General features: G+C 36.4%; 1 protein-coding gene across 1 annotated transcript in view; it reads left to right on the top strand.

The window, feature by feature from the left end:
* Positions 1–4,737: 4,737 nt before the first annotated feature.
* Positions 4,738–13,889, top strand: part of cdhr2.L (cadherin related family member 2 L homeolog) — a 65,946-nt gene continuing 56,794 nt past the window's right edge. The window contains exons 1-5 of the mRNA XM_041586233.1: positions 4,738–4,809; positions 8,808–8,871; positions 9,328–9,385; positions 10,082–10,156; positions 10,480–10,619. Coding sequence (XP_041442167.1) covers positions 8,869–8,871; positions 9,328–9,385; positions 10,082–10,156; positions 10,480–10,619 — 276 coding nt within the window. The 5' untranslated portion in view covers positions 4,738–4,809; positions 8,808–8,868. The remainder of the gene's footprint in view (positions 4,810–8,807; positions 8,872–9,327; positions 9,386–10,081; positions 10,157–10,479; positions 10,620–13,889) is intronic.

Here is a 13,889-nt window from a genome sequence, read left to right as displayed (position 1 = left end):
GCTAATCATACATTCATAAAACCCCCAAAGTTCTTAATCAGGAATTCCATTTTCTGGATTTAAAGTTATTTTTAATTGCTCTGTTTTGTTTATGTAATAGGGATTAACCCACATTGCTGTATAGTCATCATGAACTGTATTTATGTGTATGGCCCCTTTAAGAATAAGGGTATATATAAGATGATGATTTCCTGTTTCTAAACTGCTTGAGAAAGCCCTGGAGGGACGAAACACTCCACAGTATATATGTGGTTTGTCACTTGAAAATTCTCTATATTGTGGCAACCAGCTTAACCTCATAAATAACTTTAAATCCTTCATAGTCCAGAGCTTTGCATTCCACAGTGGAACGCATGCTGTGAACAGCAGTCGGCACTATCTTGGATTGGAGGGGACAGAGGTGCATACCTCCCAACATTTTGGAAATAAAAAGAGGGACAAAAAAGTTGCCACACGCAGTTCAGCAATTTTGACCACGCCCATTTTGTGGCCACACCCCCTAATTATCATGTTCATTTTACAAAATTTGGCAGGTTATGAAAGTTTGAACATATTTCTGTGTTTTTTTTCATTTATTACAGTTTAGCTAATGAAGGTGAATTGCCCTTTAAGCCGTGTAACGGCTCCCAAGAGACCTGTTATCTTATATTGTTACAATTACTTATTTGCTTATCTCAAAATTGTTATAAAAGTATCTTATTTGGAGCTGTGGCTGTTCTGGGCTCTCTGCCAAAAGCCAATTAAGTTAGAAACATTGTTTCTTTTTCTGCCTGTTCAAAAAAACGCAGGCAAGCCTATGGGGACCTTCCCCATAGGCTAACATTGAGTTCGGTAGCTTTTAGCTGCCGAACTAGGGGGTCGAAGTTTTTCTTAAAGAGACAGTACTTCGATTATCGAATGGTCGAATAGTCGAACCGTTCGATTCGTAGTCGAAGTTGTAGTCGAAGGTCGAAGTAGCCCATTCGATGGTCGAAGTAGCCAAAAAAACACTTCGAAATTCGAAGTTTTTTTAATTCGAATCCTTCACTCGAGCTTTGTAAATGTGCCCCCAAGTATTTCAGAAACAAATGGGCTCAATAAGAATATTGGTGAAAACTCTGAAGTTAGGTTTTTTTCTCTGTACTTTTCAAGGATAATTGGTTTTCTGGAGTCAGATTACTTTTAGGATCTCTTATGTTTTTGGACTAGGCAAAGTCATGCAACAAAATTAATTTTGGGGTCTCTACATGTCCTTTACATTGTTATTACATGCATATTGGGCATATTTAGAATATAGTTGGCATTCATATTGATGATTTATCATCATTGTACCTAAAGAAAATCAGCAGTTAGGAGGAGAATATGAAAAATGTCATGACACCATGGTTTCCTTGGGTTAGCATATTCTTCAGGGCATGTAAATTGGTATTGTGCTGCAGTGCCTTTATAAACTAGTCAGATCTCCATAAAGCTATACATTGTTTTATATTTGTAATTTTGCACATGTAATAAAATATGTTTCTTTTATATCTTTTTATTATTAAAAATATTTTTTTTCCAGTTTTAAGGAATTCAAATCATATACCTTATTTCAGAAGTAGAACTGAATGAGGGGAATGTGGCTAGCAACCAATATCAGTGGACGCATCCAGGGCTGCGACAGAAATAAGGTAAGAGATAGAAATGACGGATAAAGTCGCAGCGTTGATCCGACGCGACACGACTGTCGGATGCAGACGCTGCATGCTGCATCTGCATCCGACAGTCGTGTTGCGCCGGATCAACTCTGTCGCATTCGACTTGTCGCAGACGGTTTTTTGCAGCGTGTTGGATCGTGCCGAAAACGTCTGTGTAGTCCTACCCTAATGCATACAGTAGTGCATACACTCTGGGTTTGTCTTGAACTAGCCTGTTACTGGGAAACGATAATAACGAAACTTGCCACTGTTGCTGGAGCCTCCATCTCGAACTACAGAAATGCCTATATACACAACAGGCCTCATGGGGAAATACAACTCAATTTGGCATTGTTAGCTAGACCCTGAAGGATAAAAATGCTATCTAAAGCACAATTGTGTAAACTATACTGATGTAATCATTTAACCACCACTGTTGTATTGTATTTACGTCTCTTCCCTTTTTGCATCTTGTAATAACAAAACTGGACTTTGTCGCTGTATGATTCATGCACTGTGATATATTAATAAAACCTCATCTGAATTTAAAGGAAGGCGAATTGAACAAAAATTCTGTCAGATTTAGAAAAAGTTAAGCTGTCTTGAAGAAAAAAAAATCTATATACTGTATATATTGTTTACCCAGGTAAAATATTTTAGGGAAATGCCCTTAAGTGAAAGATCACAAAACGTTCAAAATCAGCTGGAATTTAAAGCAAATAAAATGTGAAACTTGACTGGCAATGAAAAGGTTAAATGTGAGTGTATTTCCAGAAAATAATATATATATATTTTTTAAACTCTTTATTAAGTTTGATTTTACATTTTCATATCATAACGTCCATACCTTCACATTGAACATATTAGAGAAGGCCAACAATTCACACATTAACTCATGCTAAACATATAGAAAATAATATTTTTGAGCTGAACTATTTTCAAACACAACACTATTTTGATGTGAATATTCCTTTCATATGATCTCCATACATTTTACTATCATTTATATTAGCTTTGGGCTGATTTATCACACAAATCTATACCAAGTGCCAATTAAATTTACTGTTCAGCAAAACATTAGGTTTCAGTTTTAAACATTTTTATCTGCTACTGAAATGATTTGTCTGAATCTTTTCTGAACCTCTAACAGGTGATATTGTTTTGATCTGGGCTATTACTACCACCCCAGATTTCACGATGGTGCTCCAAGAACCTAACCTAATGAACTGACAGAAGTATCATGTTTGATGAATGTACCAATTTATTAAAAGTTTCCTGACTGTCAGTAAAATGTTCAGTCAGTTCATTCCTGTACAGGTTAGATGTATTGAGGTTCCTAATTAGACTTTCACACTAATGGGTTTTTGTCATGCAGTTAATATTATTACACATTATAAAACCCTTACAGCGTATAGATCATCTGGACTTTAGTCTTTACATGCACCGGTGACATCAGTGAAAGTGTCATTTTTTTTGTACACCCATAATATGGCCTAGATATACTGAATTTGGCTTTCATACTTTAATGGAGAATTCAAGCCTAAACTTAAAAAACCTCTACCCCTACCCTACATAGACCCCCCTCCCTCGTCCCCCCAGCCTAAGTGTTACCCCAGTCAAATGCCCCTAACATTTTACTTACCCCCTCAGTGCAGATGCAGGCATCGGAGTTCACAGGCGCCATCTTCTTCACTTCAGAAATCTTCGGAATGAGACCGACATGTTGGTGCATGCACAGTTGGAACAATTGTCTGTCTCACGACAACTGCGCATGCGCTGAAAATTGCTGAAGCTCCGGTCTCATTACGAAGACTACCAAATCGGCTGAAGATGTCGCACCGAGGGTTAGGGGCATTTGCTTGGGGTAACACTTAGGCTGGGGGGAGGAGGAAGGGGGTCTATGTAGGGTATGGGGGTAAGGTTTTTTTTTACATTTAGGGTTGAATTCTCCTTTAAAGCAGGACTTTTGGAGGCCCGTTTATCAACATTCTCATTTTAGTGGTTCTAGAGGTTTTGAAAACATGAATAAACTCATTTTCTCTAAAACCATGAATGCCATGTCATTTATTACATAAAAAGCACGAACGAAAAACTACGGAAAAAACTCTAAAAGTCCGAATGGCAAAAAAAAAAAGAAGAATCCATCAGGATCAGGGCAGCTCCCATTGACTTCTCTAGGATCTCGACTGCTTTTACTTGCCAAAGTTTTGTATTGCATGGTTTTTACAGTTCATAAATCTGAAATTTATAGAGTTTTAGAGAAATAGTGATGATGAATGATGGTGGATTACATTGTTTGTAACACACTAATGCTATATTTATTCAAACAACATTTCTAAACAATTTACAGTAGCTAAGAATGTAAGAATAACGTGCATTTTTGCTGTTTTTTAGGGGAAAAGTAAAGATGAGTATTACTTGTTGCAAACTATTTTCTTATTTACATTAAAACAACATTTTAATGCAGGCACAGGAAGCACAAATGGTCCCAGGTTCACTAAATAGCTTACTGAAGAATATTCATTAATAAAGCTTGTTATTTTGGGATTATTTTCATTTTTATACATGCTTACTTCATAATTTAAAAATGCAGCAACTACTGTATATTCATTTCTCACTGGGAAATTTGAAGTTCTGCTATGTCTTTACCTTTTACAAATTCACACAAATGCAGACACAAGCCAAGAGCCAAAAATATCTTTAAATACACTGTTACTAAGGGTAGGATATAGGTTTTTCATATCATTTCACATTTCTGTACTTCCATTTCCCATGATATGGTGGATGGGTCAATGGATTTCCTATGTTTTTACTGAGAAATTAGCCCCAAGCTGTAAACTGCAGGTTCCATCATCCCCAGCGAGGTAACAAATGACAAAGAGTACTTAAGATCTTAATTTCACAGCAGCTGGAGGGCCAACAGTTTGACTTCATTGGTATTAGAATATATGTTTTTTTTTAATTTCCTTGTTCTGTCCGGATTTATAAGCAACATCTAGAAACCTGAGAAAGAGAGGGCTAATTATACCAGGTTATCTTCAGTTAATGATTTATATATACAGGATGGGTTGGAAGTAAGTTGGATACAAAGGTCCACGAAAGTCATTATCATTTTACTGCCTAGGAAAACAAAGCAGGAATCTTCTAGATCCAGGTAACAACATTTTCATATTTCTTTATAAAATTTAATATTTTCCAGGAAATTTTACATTTACTGTGAGTCCCCAAATCCTCTCTCTTTTGGTTCTTATATTTTAATTTCCCTTTCTTTTTTTTTTAACTTTTTAATACATCTATTCCTATTACTGGAGCTCTTAGCAAAGAAGAAGTGTTTTCACGTCCAAAATGTCCTATCCTTCCAGCATAGGCGCTTAGTTCCTGATTGAGATTCAGGAAGCAGCACTGTTCAACCTTTTACAAAAATTGTATAATGTAAAGTTTATACATCCTGTTCAAGGGCTACTTATAGTAAAACAATGTTTCAGTTGGACAGTCTTTTTTAGTGTTGAAACAATGAGTAGGTTATATTATTTGTACAATGTTGTATTTTTTGCCTTCAATGAAGCAGTTGTATTATGTGACAAATTTGCACGGAGGTAATGTAGCCCCATTTATTGAGAACACATATATTCCAGGGACTGTATGATAACAGATTTGGGATTAAGAACATTACATGAAAGGAGCATAGATATGCTGCCACTGCCCATCATAGTGACAATATTAAGCAAAAGTAAATTAGCTAGAGCTGTCAGGCATGTATTGGTTTGAAAGGCCGATGTGCAATATGTGTCTGACAGCATTAGTGTCTGAAAAGTGAAAGGAAGAGGCAGCTGACAGAGATGGATGTTCTGACAGTGACTTAATGTTCTTTATTTTATCTTAAACCACTGTTCGACATTCCTTGTATTTAATACAAATAATATAGATGGCACAATGCACACATAATGTAAATGATAGGGAAGCATCTATTTACCTATTTCATTTTCAGAGGCTTTTGGCGGGGTGGGGGGGGGGGGTAAATGAAAGGTAAACAATTTAAAAAAAGTTTATGAAAAATGTCTCATTCCCAAAGTTTGGGGGGAGCACAGTTGCTTCTAGACATACTACTGAATAGGAAAAGAAAACTCATGCAACATCAAAAGCAATCAGATTGCATGCTTATCACAGTAAAGACGTAAGCTAATGTTTTACAATTATACTGATTTATTGCTACTGCAATAAATGCATTTTACTTAAAATTACATTCCTGCTTACGTGCATATACTGTAGAATTGCATCTGAAGGTGACCAAGTGCATAAACAATATACAAGAAATTAAGTAAAAAATTAGAACAAGAAATAGGCCTATCGCCAGAGAAAAGGATGTGACCCACTTCTTACATTGTCACTACAACCCACTCATAGAAACCTGCCCCAAACTAGTACAGATTTGGGATCTGTTTTCCGGAATGTTCTGGACCCAGACTTTTCCGGATAAGGGATCTTTCCATAATTTCGATCTCCGTACCTTAAGTCTACTAAGAAATAATCTAAACATTAATTAAACACAATAGCATTGCTGAGGTGCAAGTAAGGATTAATAATATTTTAGCTCGAATTATATTTTAGCGCGAAAACATCCCAGCTTCCACTGATCACAATAAGTTCAGTTATTCTAGGCAAGATTTGCCTCTGTGACATAAATAATGAGTTATACCAAAAGCGGCATAGGGATCTGGCCCCTCAGATCAGTAAAAAACAGCTTTGGCCAATCAATGACTTTATTTTTTGACTGATTTTACTAAGATTTTGTATCTCCATAATTAAAACGGTAATTTGAACTTTGGAAAATTATTCAATAAGGAACTGTAGGCATTTTTTTTAGGGTTTCTTTTGTTTCATATTCACTGCCAATAACCTTTATTAAAAGAATTATCTGCCCTTGGGATTTAAAATGGTGGGAACCTGCAATGCATTGTTTTTTTAAAGCTTAAAAATAAAAAAAATGCATACCTACTTTGTAGCCCTATGATGCTACTTGCGTAGGATAGTGACAATTACATTTTTTTCTGGATATTCATACGGTAACACAGAGGGATGTTAGTAATACCCTTAAAACTAATCTTAAGTGTAATTTAGAGTGATGTTATAAGGCAATTTGTACTTGCTTTTTGTTTTATTTATTTGTTTGACTTTTCCATCTAGAGATCACTAGTCAGGAATGCAGTTTCCTAAGCTCGCTAGCCCTAACAATTAGGCATATCTTATATGTTTTAATAGATAGGGCTGCCATATGCCCATCAGGCCCGAACTGGTACTCAGAATTGGCCCTTGCTTTTCAAGTACAAAGAGGCCCAAAGAGCCCCCACTGGTCCTGTAAATGTGGCATCTTACAACAGCCCCTCTAGCATTTGCCAGAATCCACAGATTGCCAGTCTGGGCCTGATGCCCATCTGCCCATGATGTAGCCATACCCCTGACCTGCACCAATGGCATCCCCACTGGATACCAGCCCTGTCACAGGACTCCAGCCTTTCCCCCCGATAGCTGCTGTAACTAATGATGAACTGATGTGCAGGATGTATAACCCCTGTAATATTCTGTACAATATGTCTGTTATAAAAATTAATGATAATAATTAAAAAAATTATGTTAAAAGACTAGCTTTAAACTGACCTTCAGTTGTACAAATGCTTTGTCAGATATTAACAATGGTATTCATTATATACAGAACTTGCAGCTACATTTTGACTGGGGACTGGTTATCCCAAGAGAGCTGTTTATGCTTCTAGACACTGGAATTGAGATTATTACAGAGAATGAAATGTAAATTATATATGACTTGGCTTATAGAAATATACTACAAAGGGAAAAAATGCTGTTTCTGGTGAAAAATCCCTAGAGATAACTTCTTGCTGAAATGTGTGGCACATCTTTTCAGTATCCCAGCACACATCTCACAAAGCATGTATAATTGTAATGGTGGTTTATCTCTTTGTCTTTTGTATGTTTTTTTTACATATATTAAACATTATGTTTAGTTAAAGGAAAACGATACCCCCCAAACAATGTAGGTCTCTATAAAAAGATATTGCATAAAACAGCTCATGTAAAATCCTGCTTCATGTAAATAAACCATTTTCATAATGATATACTTTTCTAGTAGTATGTGCCATTGGGTAATCATAAATAGAAAATTGCCATTTTAAAAAATAAGGCCGCACCCTGGGATCGTAGGATTCACTGTACTCACAAACAAACCAACAAACCATACATGTTAGATCACATAAGCCAATTAACAGACAGAGTTGTGTCTTTTGCTTCCACACTTCTTCCTGTTACAGTTAGAGTTGTAGTATTTCTGGTCAGGTGATCTCTGAGACAGCACACAGACCATCACGAAATGGTGGTTCAAGGCAAGAGATGTAAAAGGGCAATATTTACTTAAATATATATTCCAGTTTGGTAAGATTCTTTAATATGCCACTTAATATGATATGAGCTATCTGTTCATATCATACTATCTGTGTTCATTTTGGGGGTATAGTTTTCCTTTAACTAACGAATTAAATTTTCTTAATACTGTAGTGAGCAAATGCGGATTTTCTATACATAATACTGTAACTGTTTATTGTGATAAAGTAAAGGCTCCCAGCATATTGTTAATAATTAGTAAAGTGACTGATATAATTACGGTAGACATTACACTTATTGGGGAATATACAGTGAAATCAGTACGCTTTGGTCACTAATTTAAAGAATGCAAATGAGACAGTTTTATGGAAGGTTTAAGACCCCTTTAATTACAGATGTGGGAGAATTCTCTATTGTGAATTATGCTTCAAGCAATATGTCAGTCATCTTACTGTTGATAGCTATGCAGTTTTAAGTATTTATAAAAACCAAGTGTAAACAGAGCATGGAGGCTTCTCCCTGGAAGATTATCTAGCTAGTGGTCCTATAGCAGTAGTGTTCTGGCTATTATGTTAGACCAGGACTGAACTGGGATTCAAAATAGGCCCTGGCATTCCTAGTACACTGAGGCCCAAACAGCTCCCACCAGCCCACTTAGTAGTCACTTTCTATGGCCCTCTGGCATTATTACTGACTGACCAAGCATACCTAATCAATGGTTCAGAAAGCTTATACAGTGATATATTTTTACTGTTGCAGGACCCATCCTGGCACTGAGGCACTGTGCCTCACAACAGAGAAGAAACACTCAGGAAACAAAATGGTAATGAGTATGAATATATAGTACAGTATATACTCAAATAAAACAATCTTGATAAATTATTTTGATTGAAGGGAAATGATTCTCACTTTATTTCAAAAAAGAATAAAAGTTTGCATTTGGCAATGTTGTGTCAACTATTTGCATATTCTTCATTAGACTGTTATTACATTGCGAATTTGCATTGCACATTGTGCACTTTTAAGACATGCTTGAAGCTGGAGTAAACATAACATTTTCAGTATGAAGTTTTATTACATACACTGTGCTACTCAATAACATTTGCATCCACTGTCTGAAGTGGCCGCTAAACAGTTTTGGGGTTCACAAAAGCTATTTTAAATTTGTTTGCACAGAGGCATACATTTTCGCCTTGGAAAATAGACTTCTATGTGGGGGGTTTATTTCTCAGTGTCAGCTAAAGTAAATTCATATGTTGTTTTTTTCTTTTGTTCCCAGGATTCTATTAGTGGAAAAATGATGCAGATTCAGTTTCTGTTATTATTCATGGTGACTGGTGAGATATCTGCCCATTCCTAACACTACTTATATTTTATTTCTTATTCACTTGCTGGCCATTGCCGCTGCTTTTGTGTTGTGTGTTCTTAAAAATTCTGCAAAGTATCATATTAAATCTATCCAGTTTTCCTTAGCAGTGTTTAATCTCACATCACGTTAATTTTGCTTGTTTTAATTTTGATTGTTCAGCTGTCAGGCCAACAACCTGCTATCATACATACCAGGGAAATATACACCTTTATATATATATATATATATCAAATGTCCAGACAGTACCTGCACTCTTTCCGTTGTTTTATCTGTGGGTGCTACGGTCAGAGAAATATATAACCTTCAAAATGGACCAGCACACCAGATTTTCAAGTGTTCAAATTTCTTTTATTTCCATAACACTCGTGTATCCAACGTTTCAGCCCGCATTGGGGCCCTTGATAAAGGCCCCAATGTGGGCCGAAATGTTGGATACACGAGTGTTATTTAAATAAAAGAAATTTGAACACTTGAAAATCTGGTGTGCTGGTCCATTTTGAAGGTTACATATTTCTCTGACCGTAGCACCCACAGATAAAACAACGGAAAGAGTGCAGGTACTGTCTGGACATTTTATATATATATATATATATATATATATATATATATATATATATAGTGATATAAAGTGATATTATGCCTAATAAAAACAAATTTTTTCCAGTTTCATCAGGGAATACTGCTCCTGAGTTTGCACAAAATATGACTGCTGCCTTTATACCGGAAGATACTCCTGAGGGTGAGTGTTGATAATAGTAATTGGTAACATTAATACTCATATTAATTCCTTTTTATGAAATTCTTTGTGGTTTGAGATCTGTGCTTGGTTGGAAATGTAACTTTCTTTCTATTGCCACTTCCCCGTGTAGCTTTTATAACCATGCCCATATATCAGTTCTTAATATTATCTTATTACACAGTCAGAATGTCAGTGATGCCATTCTGTAAGGGTTTGTGGGAGTTGCAGTCACATATCACATTTGATTTTACCCAAACATCTTCACATATGGTAATGTCTCTGCTTTGTTCTGTGTATTGCAATGTTGTCTCTTTCTCCATTAGATGCGTGTGTCTTCTGGATTGTGGCAACAGATGCAGACAATGATCGTTTGGAGTACAGTATGGAAGGACCAGACTCCTATTATTTCAATGTCAATCCAACCACTGGGGAGGTGCAATTATCAATTACTTTAGATTATGAGGTAGGCTTTCAGTACTGCGTACAGTAAGAACGTTATCCATTTTCTAGCATTTTAAAATGTAATAGTACATGGCACTGTACTTTTAAGTTATCACCTGATAGTTTCTATTGCAACCTCAGTCCTAAGTTTTGGGAATGTTCTGGGGATCCAAGTCGGTGCACATAGTTTCTTCAGCTTCAGGGGGGGGAACTGCAATTTCTGTTTAACAGAATATTTGCATACGATTTATAGGGAATATACCTGTTTTAATTATACCTTACAAGGATAGAAACTGGCCCCATGAAAAATTATATTCACAAATTGATTCAGATATCAATACTGTAATAATTAAATGAATATATTTGTATCGAGTTGCTTGAGTTTCCCACAAGCATTGTGGTACATTTTTCTTGCAGAAATCTGCTATTATTTTTTAGAGAAGAGATTCAAGTTTTTGCCCAAAGAATAAAATATTTTTCACTTGCTCAAAGCTGGCAAATGTTTTTTTGTTAAATAACACAAAAAGGGAAGTGAGGAAAAAGAGGTGGAATTCTCTTGAATAAAATATCTTCACAAATAATGATCCATTTAAACTTGCTTGGAAGACCTCCACAATTAAAGTACGAGTATTTAACAATTATTTGTACTTCCTATAGGATAGCTTTGGATAAAGACTATATAACATATTTAGGAGTTCAGATACCCTGAAATAATCATAAGCTCTATGACCTAAATTTGAGACACGCTATTATTCAAATTTCAGAAAAGATAAAAAGCTGGAAGCACCATACGCTTTCCTTTAGGGGTTGAGCAAACCTACTTAAAATTATATAATTTCCCAAACTATTGTACCAATTACAATCCTTACATTTTATGTTGACACAAAAAGATCTCAAAGAAATTACAAAGCTTTTCTGCACCTTCATATTGAATCTGAAAACGCAATGTATAAGCTGCCGGCATCACATGGAGGTCTTTATTTTCCAGATATTAAACAATATAATATAGTAACACTAATGAGAATCCATCTCTCATCATGTTATAGAACTCAGGACATACAGATGCAAACTTTGCCGCACCTTGGACTCTAATAATTACATACACTACATACGACATACATATACACATAGGCAGGAATTACCCCCTAGAATACAAAGCAACACCCTAATTCTGTCCATATGGCAAATCTGACATATTCTTCGATGTAAGCATAATTTAAATTCAAATCACGCGTTCCTAACATTTACACATAATGAAGAATTTCAAAATGGCCACGACAACCAACTTTTTGTGGAATGGGCAGCAGCAGGCCTCTCAGCAGTAAAGCATGCAGTCAATACGGTTACAGAGACCCTTGCATTTTCCTGAAATAAGGGAATGATTCCCCACAACTATAAGAACAATAAATGCACGGCTATGTGAGACAAACTTCCAAATATCTGTCTGAAATAGACTGGAGCAACCCTCTGGATAATCTCTTTAAAGGAAAACTAAAGCCTAACTAAAGAAGTAGCCAGAAATGTTGTACCATATGTTTTGTGCTTCTGTATCAGCTTAAGGCAATCACAGCAGGGAAGATCTGTGCCTCCAAAGATGTCCAGTAGCTCCCCATCTTCTTTTCTGCTGATTCACTGCACATGCTCTGTGCTGCTGTCAGTTACTGAGCTTAGGGACCCACTCACAATATACAGTACACATAGAATAGAAATGTCACAATATAAGGCTGATTAGTAATTAATACAGATAGTTACTACATGGCAGCACAGAAACCAGTGCAATTAGCATCTGAATTTAAAAAGCAGCCCTGCAGCATGAGCTTATATTACAGGCCAACTTCATTTTCTGCTTGATAACTTAGCTTCTCATCAGCTGCTCAGAGCCCACCGAGTATGTGAGTGTCGCATACACTTTGCAAGATGGTGACCCCCTGTGACAAGTTTGAAGTCCTGGATCATTGCTGCTACTGAGAAGATGAAATTTTAGGCTGGTGCAAAATTCAGTATATAAAATATGGCATTTTTAGCCACATTCATTTTTAGGGTTTAAGACATACTGGGAGCACTCCACACTAAGATTAAAACACTTCCCATGCAATCGTATTGGGAAATATTTTTAAATCTTTTTCACACATATTACTCTCCCTTTAAATTATACAAGCTGAAATTATGGAGAAACAGTACCTGCCCAAAATGAGGCATATACATACCAGAATGTTTTGGCGGGAGGTAAGGGACTTTTGTAATGCATTTCTCTTAAACTTTACCCCTCTCTCCCCAAAGTGGGCTGTCTTAGGTGTCACTATGAGACTTCCCTCTTGGCTAACCAGGGTTATTAAGCGGTTACTGATCATTGTATCAGCAGTCTGGAAAAAAGCCATCTCATGAATGAATAAAGCCTGATCCTCCAACCCTCTCCCTATTTCTCTCCAAATTATCTTTTCTATTTAACATGGACTGGGTAGAAGCTTCATTAAAGAAAGAAACCCAGGTTAATACGTTTTTTTTGAAACATGGGAAAGTTATACAATATAGCGATCTTACCAAGAGAAAAACTACGAGCACTGAGACAGTGTTTTCAGGGAACACACTGGTATGAACATAGAGGGGCAGATTTACATAGGGTCGAATATCGAGGGTTAATTAACCGAATGTAAATCCTTCGACTTCGAATATCGAAGTCGAAGGATTTACCGCAAATAGTTAGATCGAATGATCGAAGGGTTTTAGGTGGCGAAGTAGGGGGTCGAAGTTTTTTTTAAAGAGACAGTACTTCGATTATGGAATGGTCGAATATTCGAACGATTTTTAGTTTGAATCGTTCGGTTCGAAGTCGTAGTCGAAGGTCGAAGTAGCCATTTCTATGGTCGAAGTAGCCAAAAAAATCATTCGAAATTGGATGTTTTTTTTATTCTATTCCTTCACTCGAGCTAAATAAATGGGCCCCAGAATGTTATTAAATGACCCGCCCTTATAGAACATGATGGGGCCGATTCACTAAGGGTCGAATTTCGAAGTTAAAAATACTTCGAAATTCGACCCTCGAATTGAAATCCTTCGACTTCGAATATCGAAGTCGAAGGATTTAGCGCTAATCCTGCGATCGATCGATCGAAGGATTTTCCGTTCGATCGAACGATTAAATCCTTCGAATCGAACGATTCGAAGGATTTTAATCCAACGATCGAAGGAAAATCCTTCGATCAAAAAATCACAGGCAAGCCTATGGGGACCTTCCCCATAGGCTAACATTGACTTCGGTAGCTTTTAGCTGCCGAAGTAGGGGGTCGAAGTT

This window comes from Xenopus laevis, chromosome 3L (assembly GCF_017654675.1).
Source record: "Xenopus laevis strain J_2021 chromosome 3L, Xenopus_laevis_v10.1, whole genome shotgun sequence".
Taxonomy (NCBI): domain Eukaryota; kingdom Metazoa; phylum Chordata; class Amphibia; order Anura; family Pipidae; genus Xenopus; species Xenopus laevis.
Note: the sequence above shows the minus strand (reverse complement) of the source record. Positions and strands in the feature narration are given on the sequence as shown.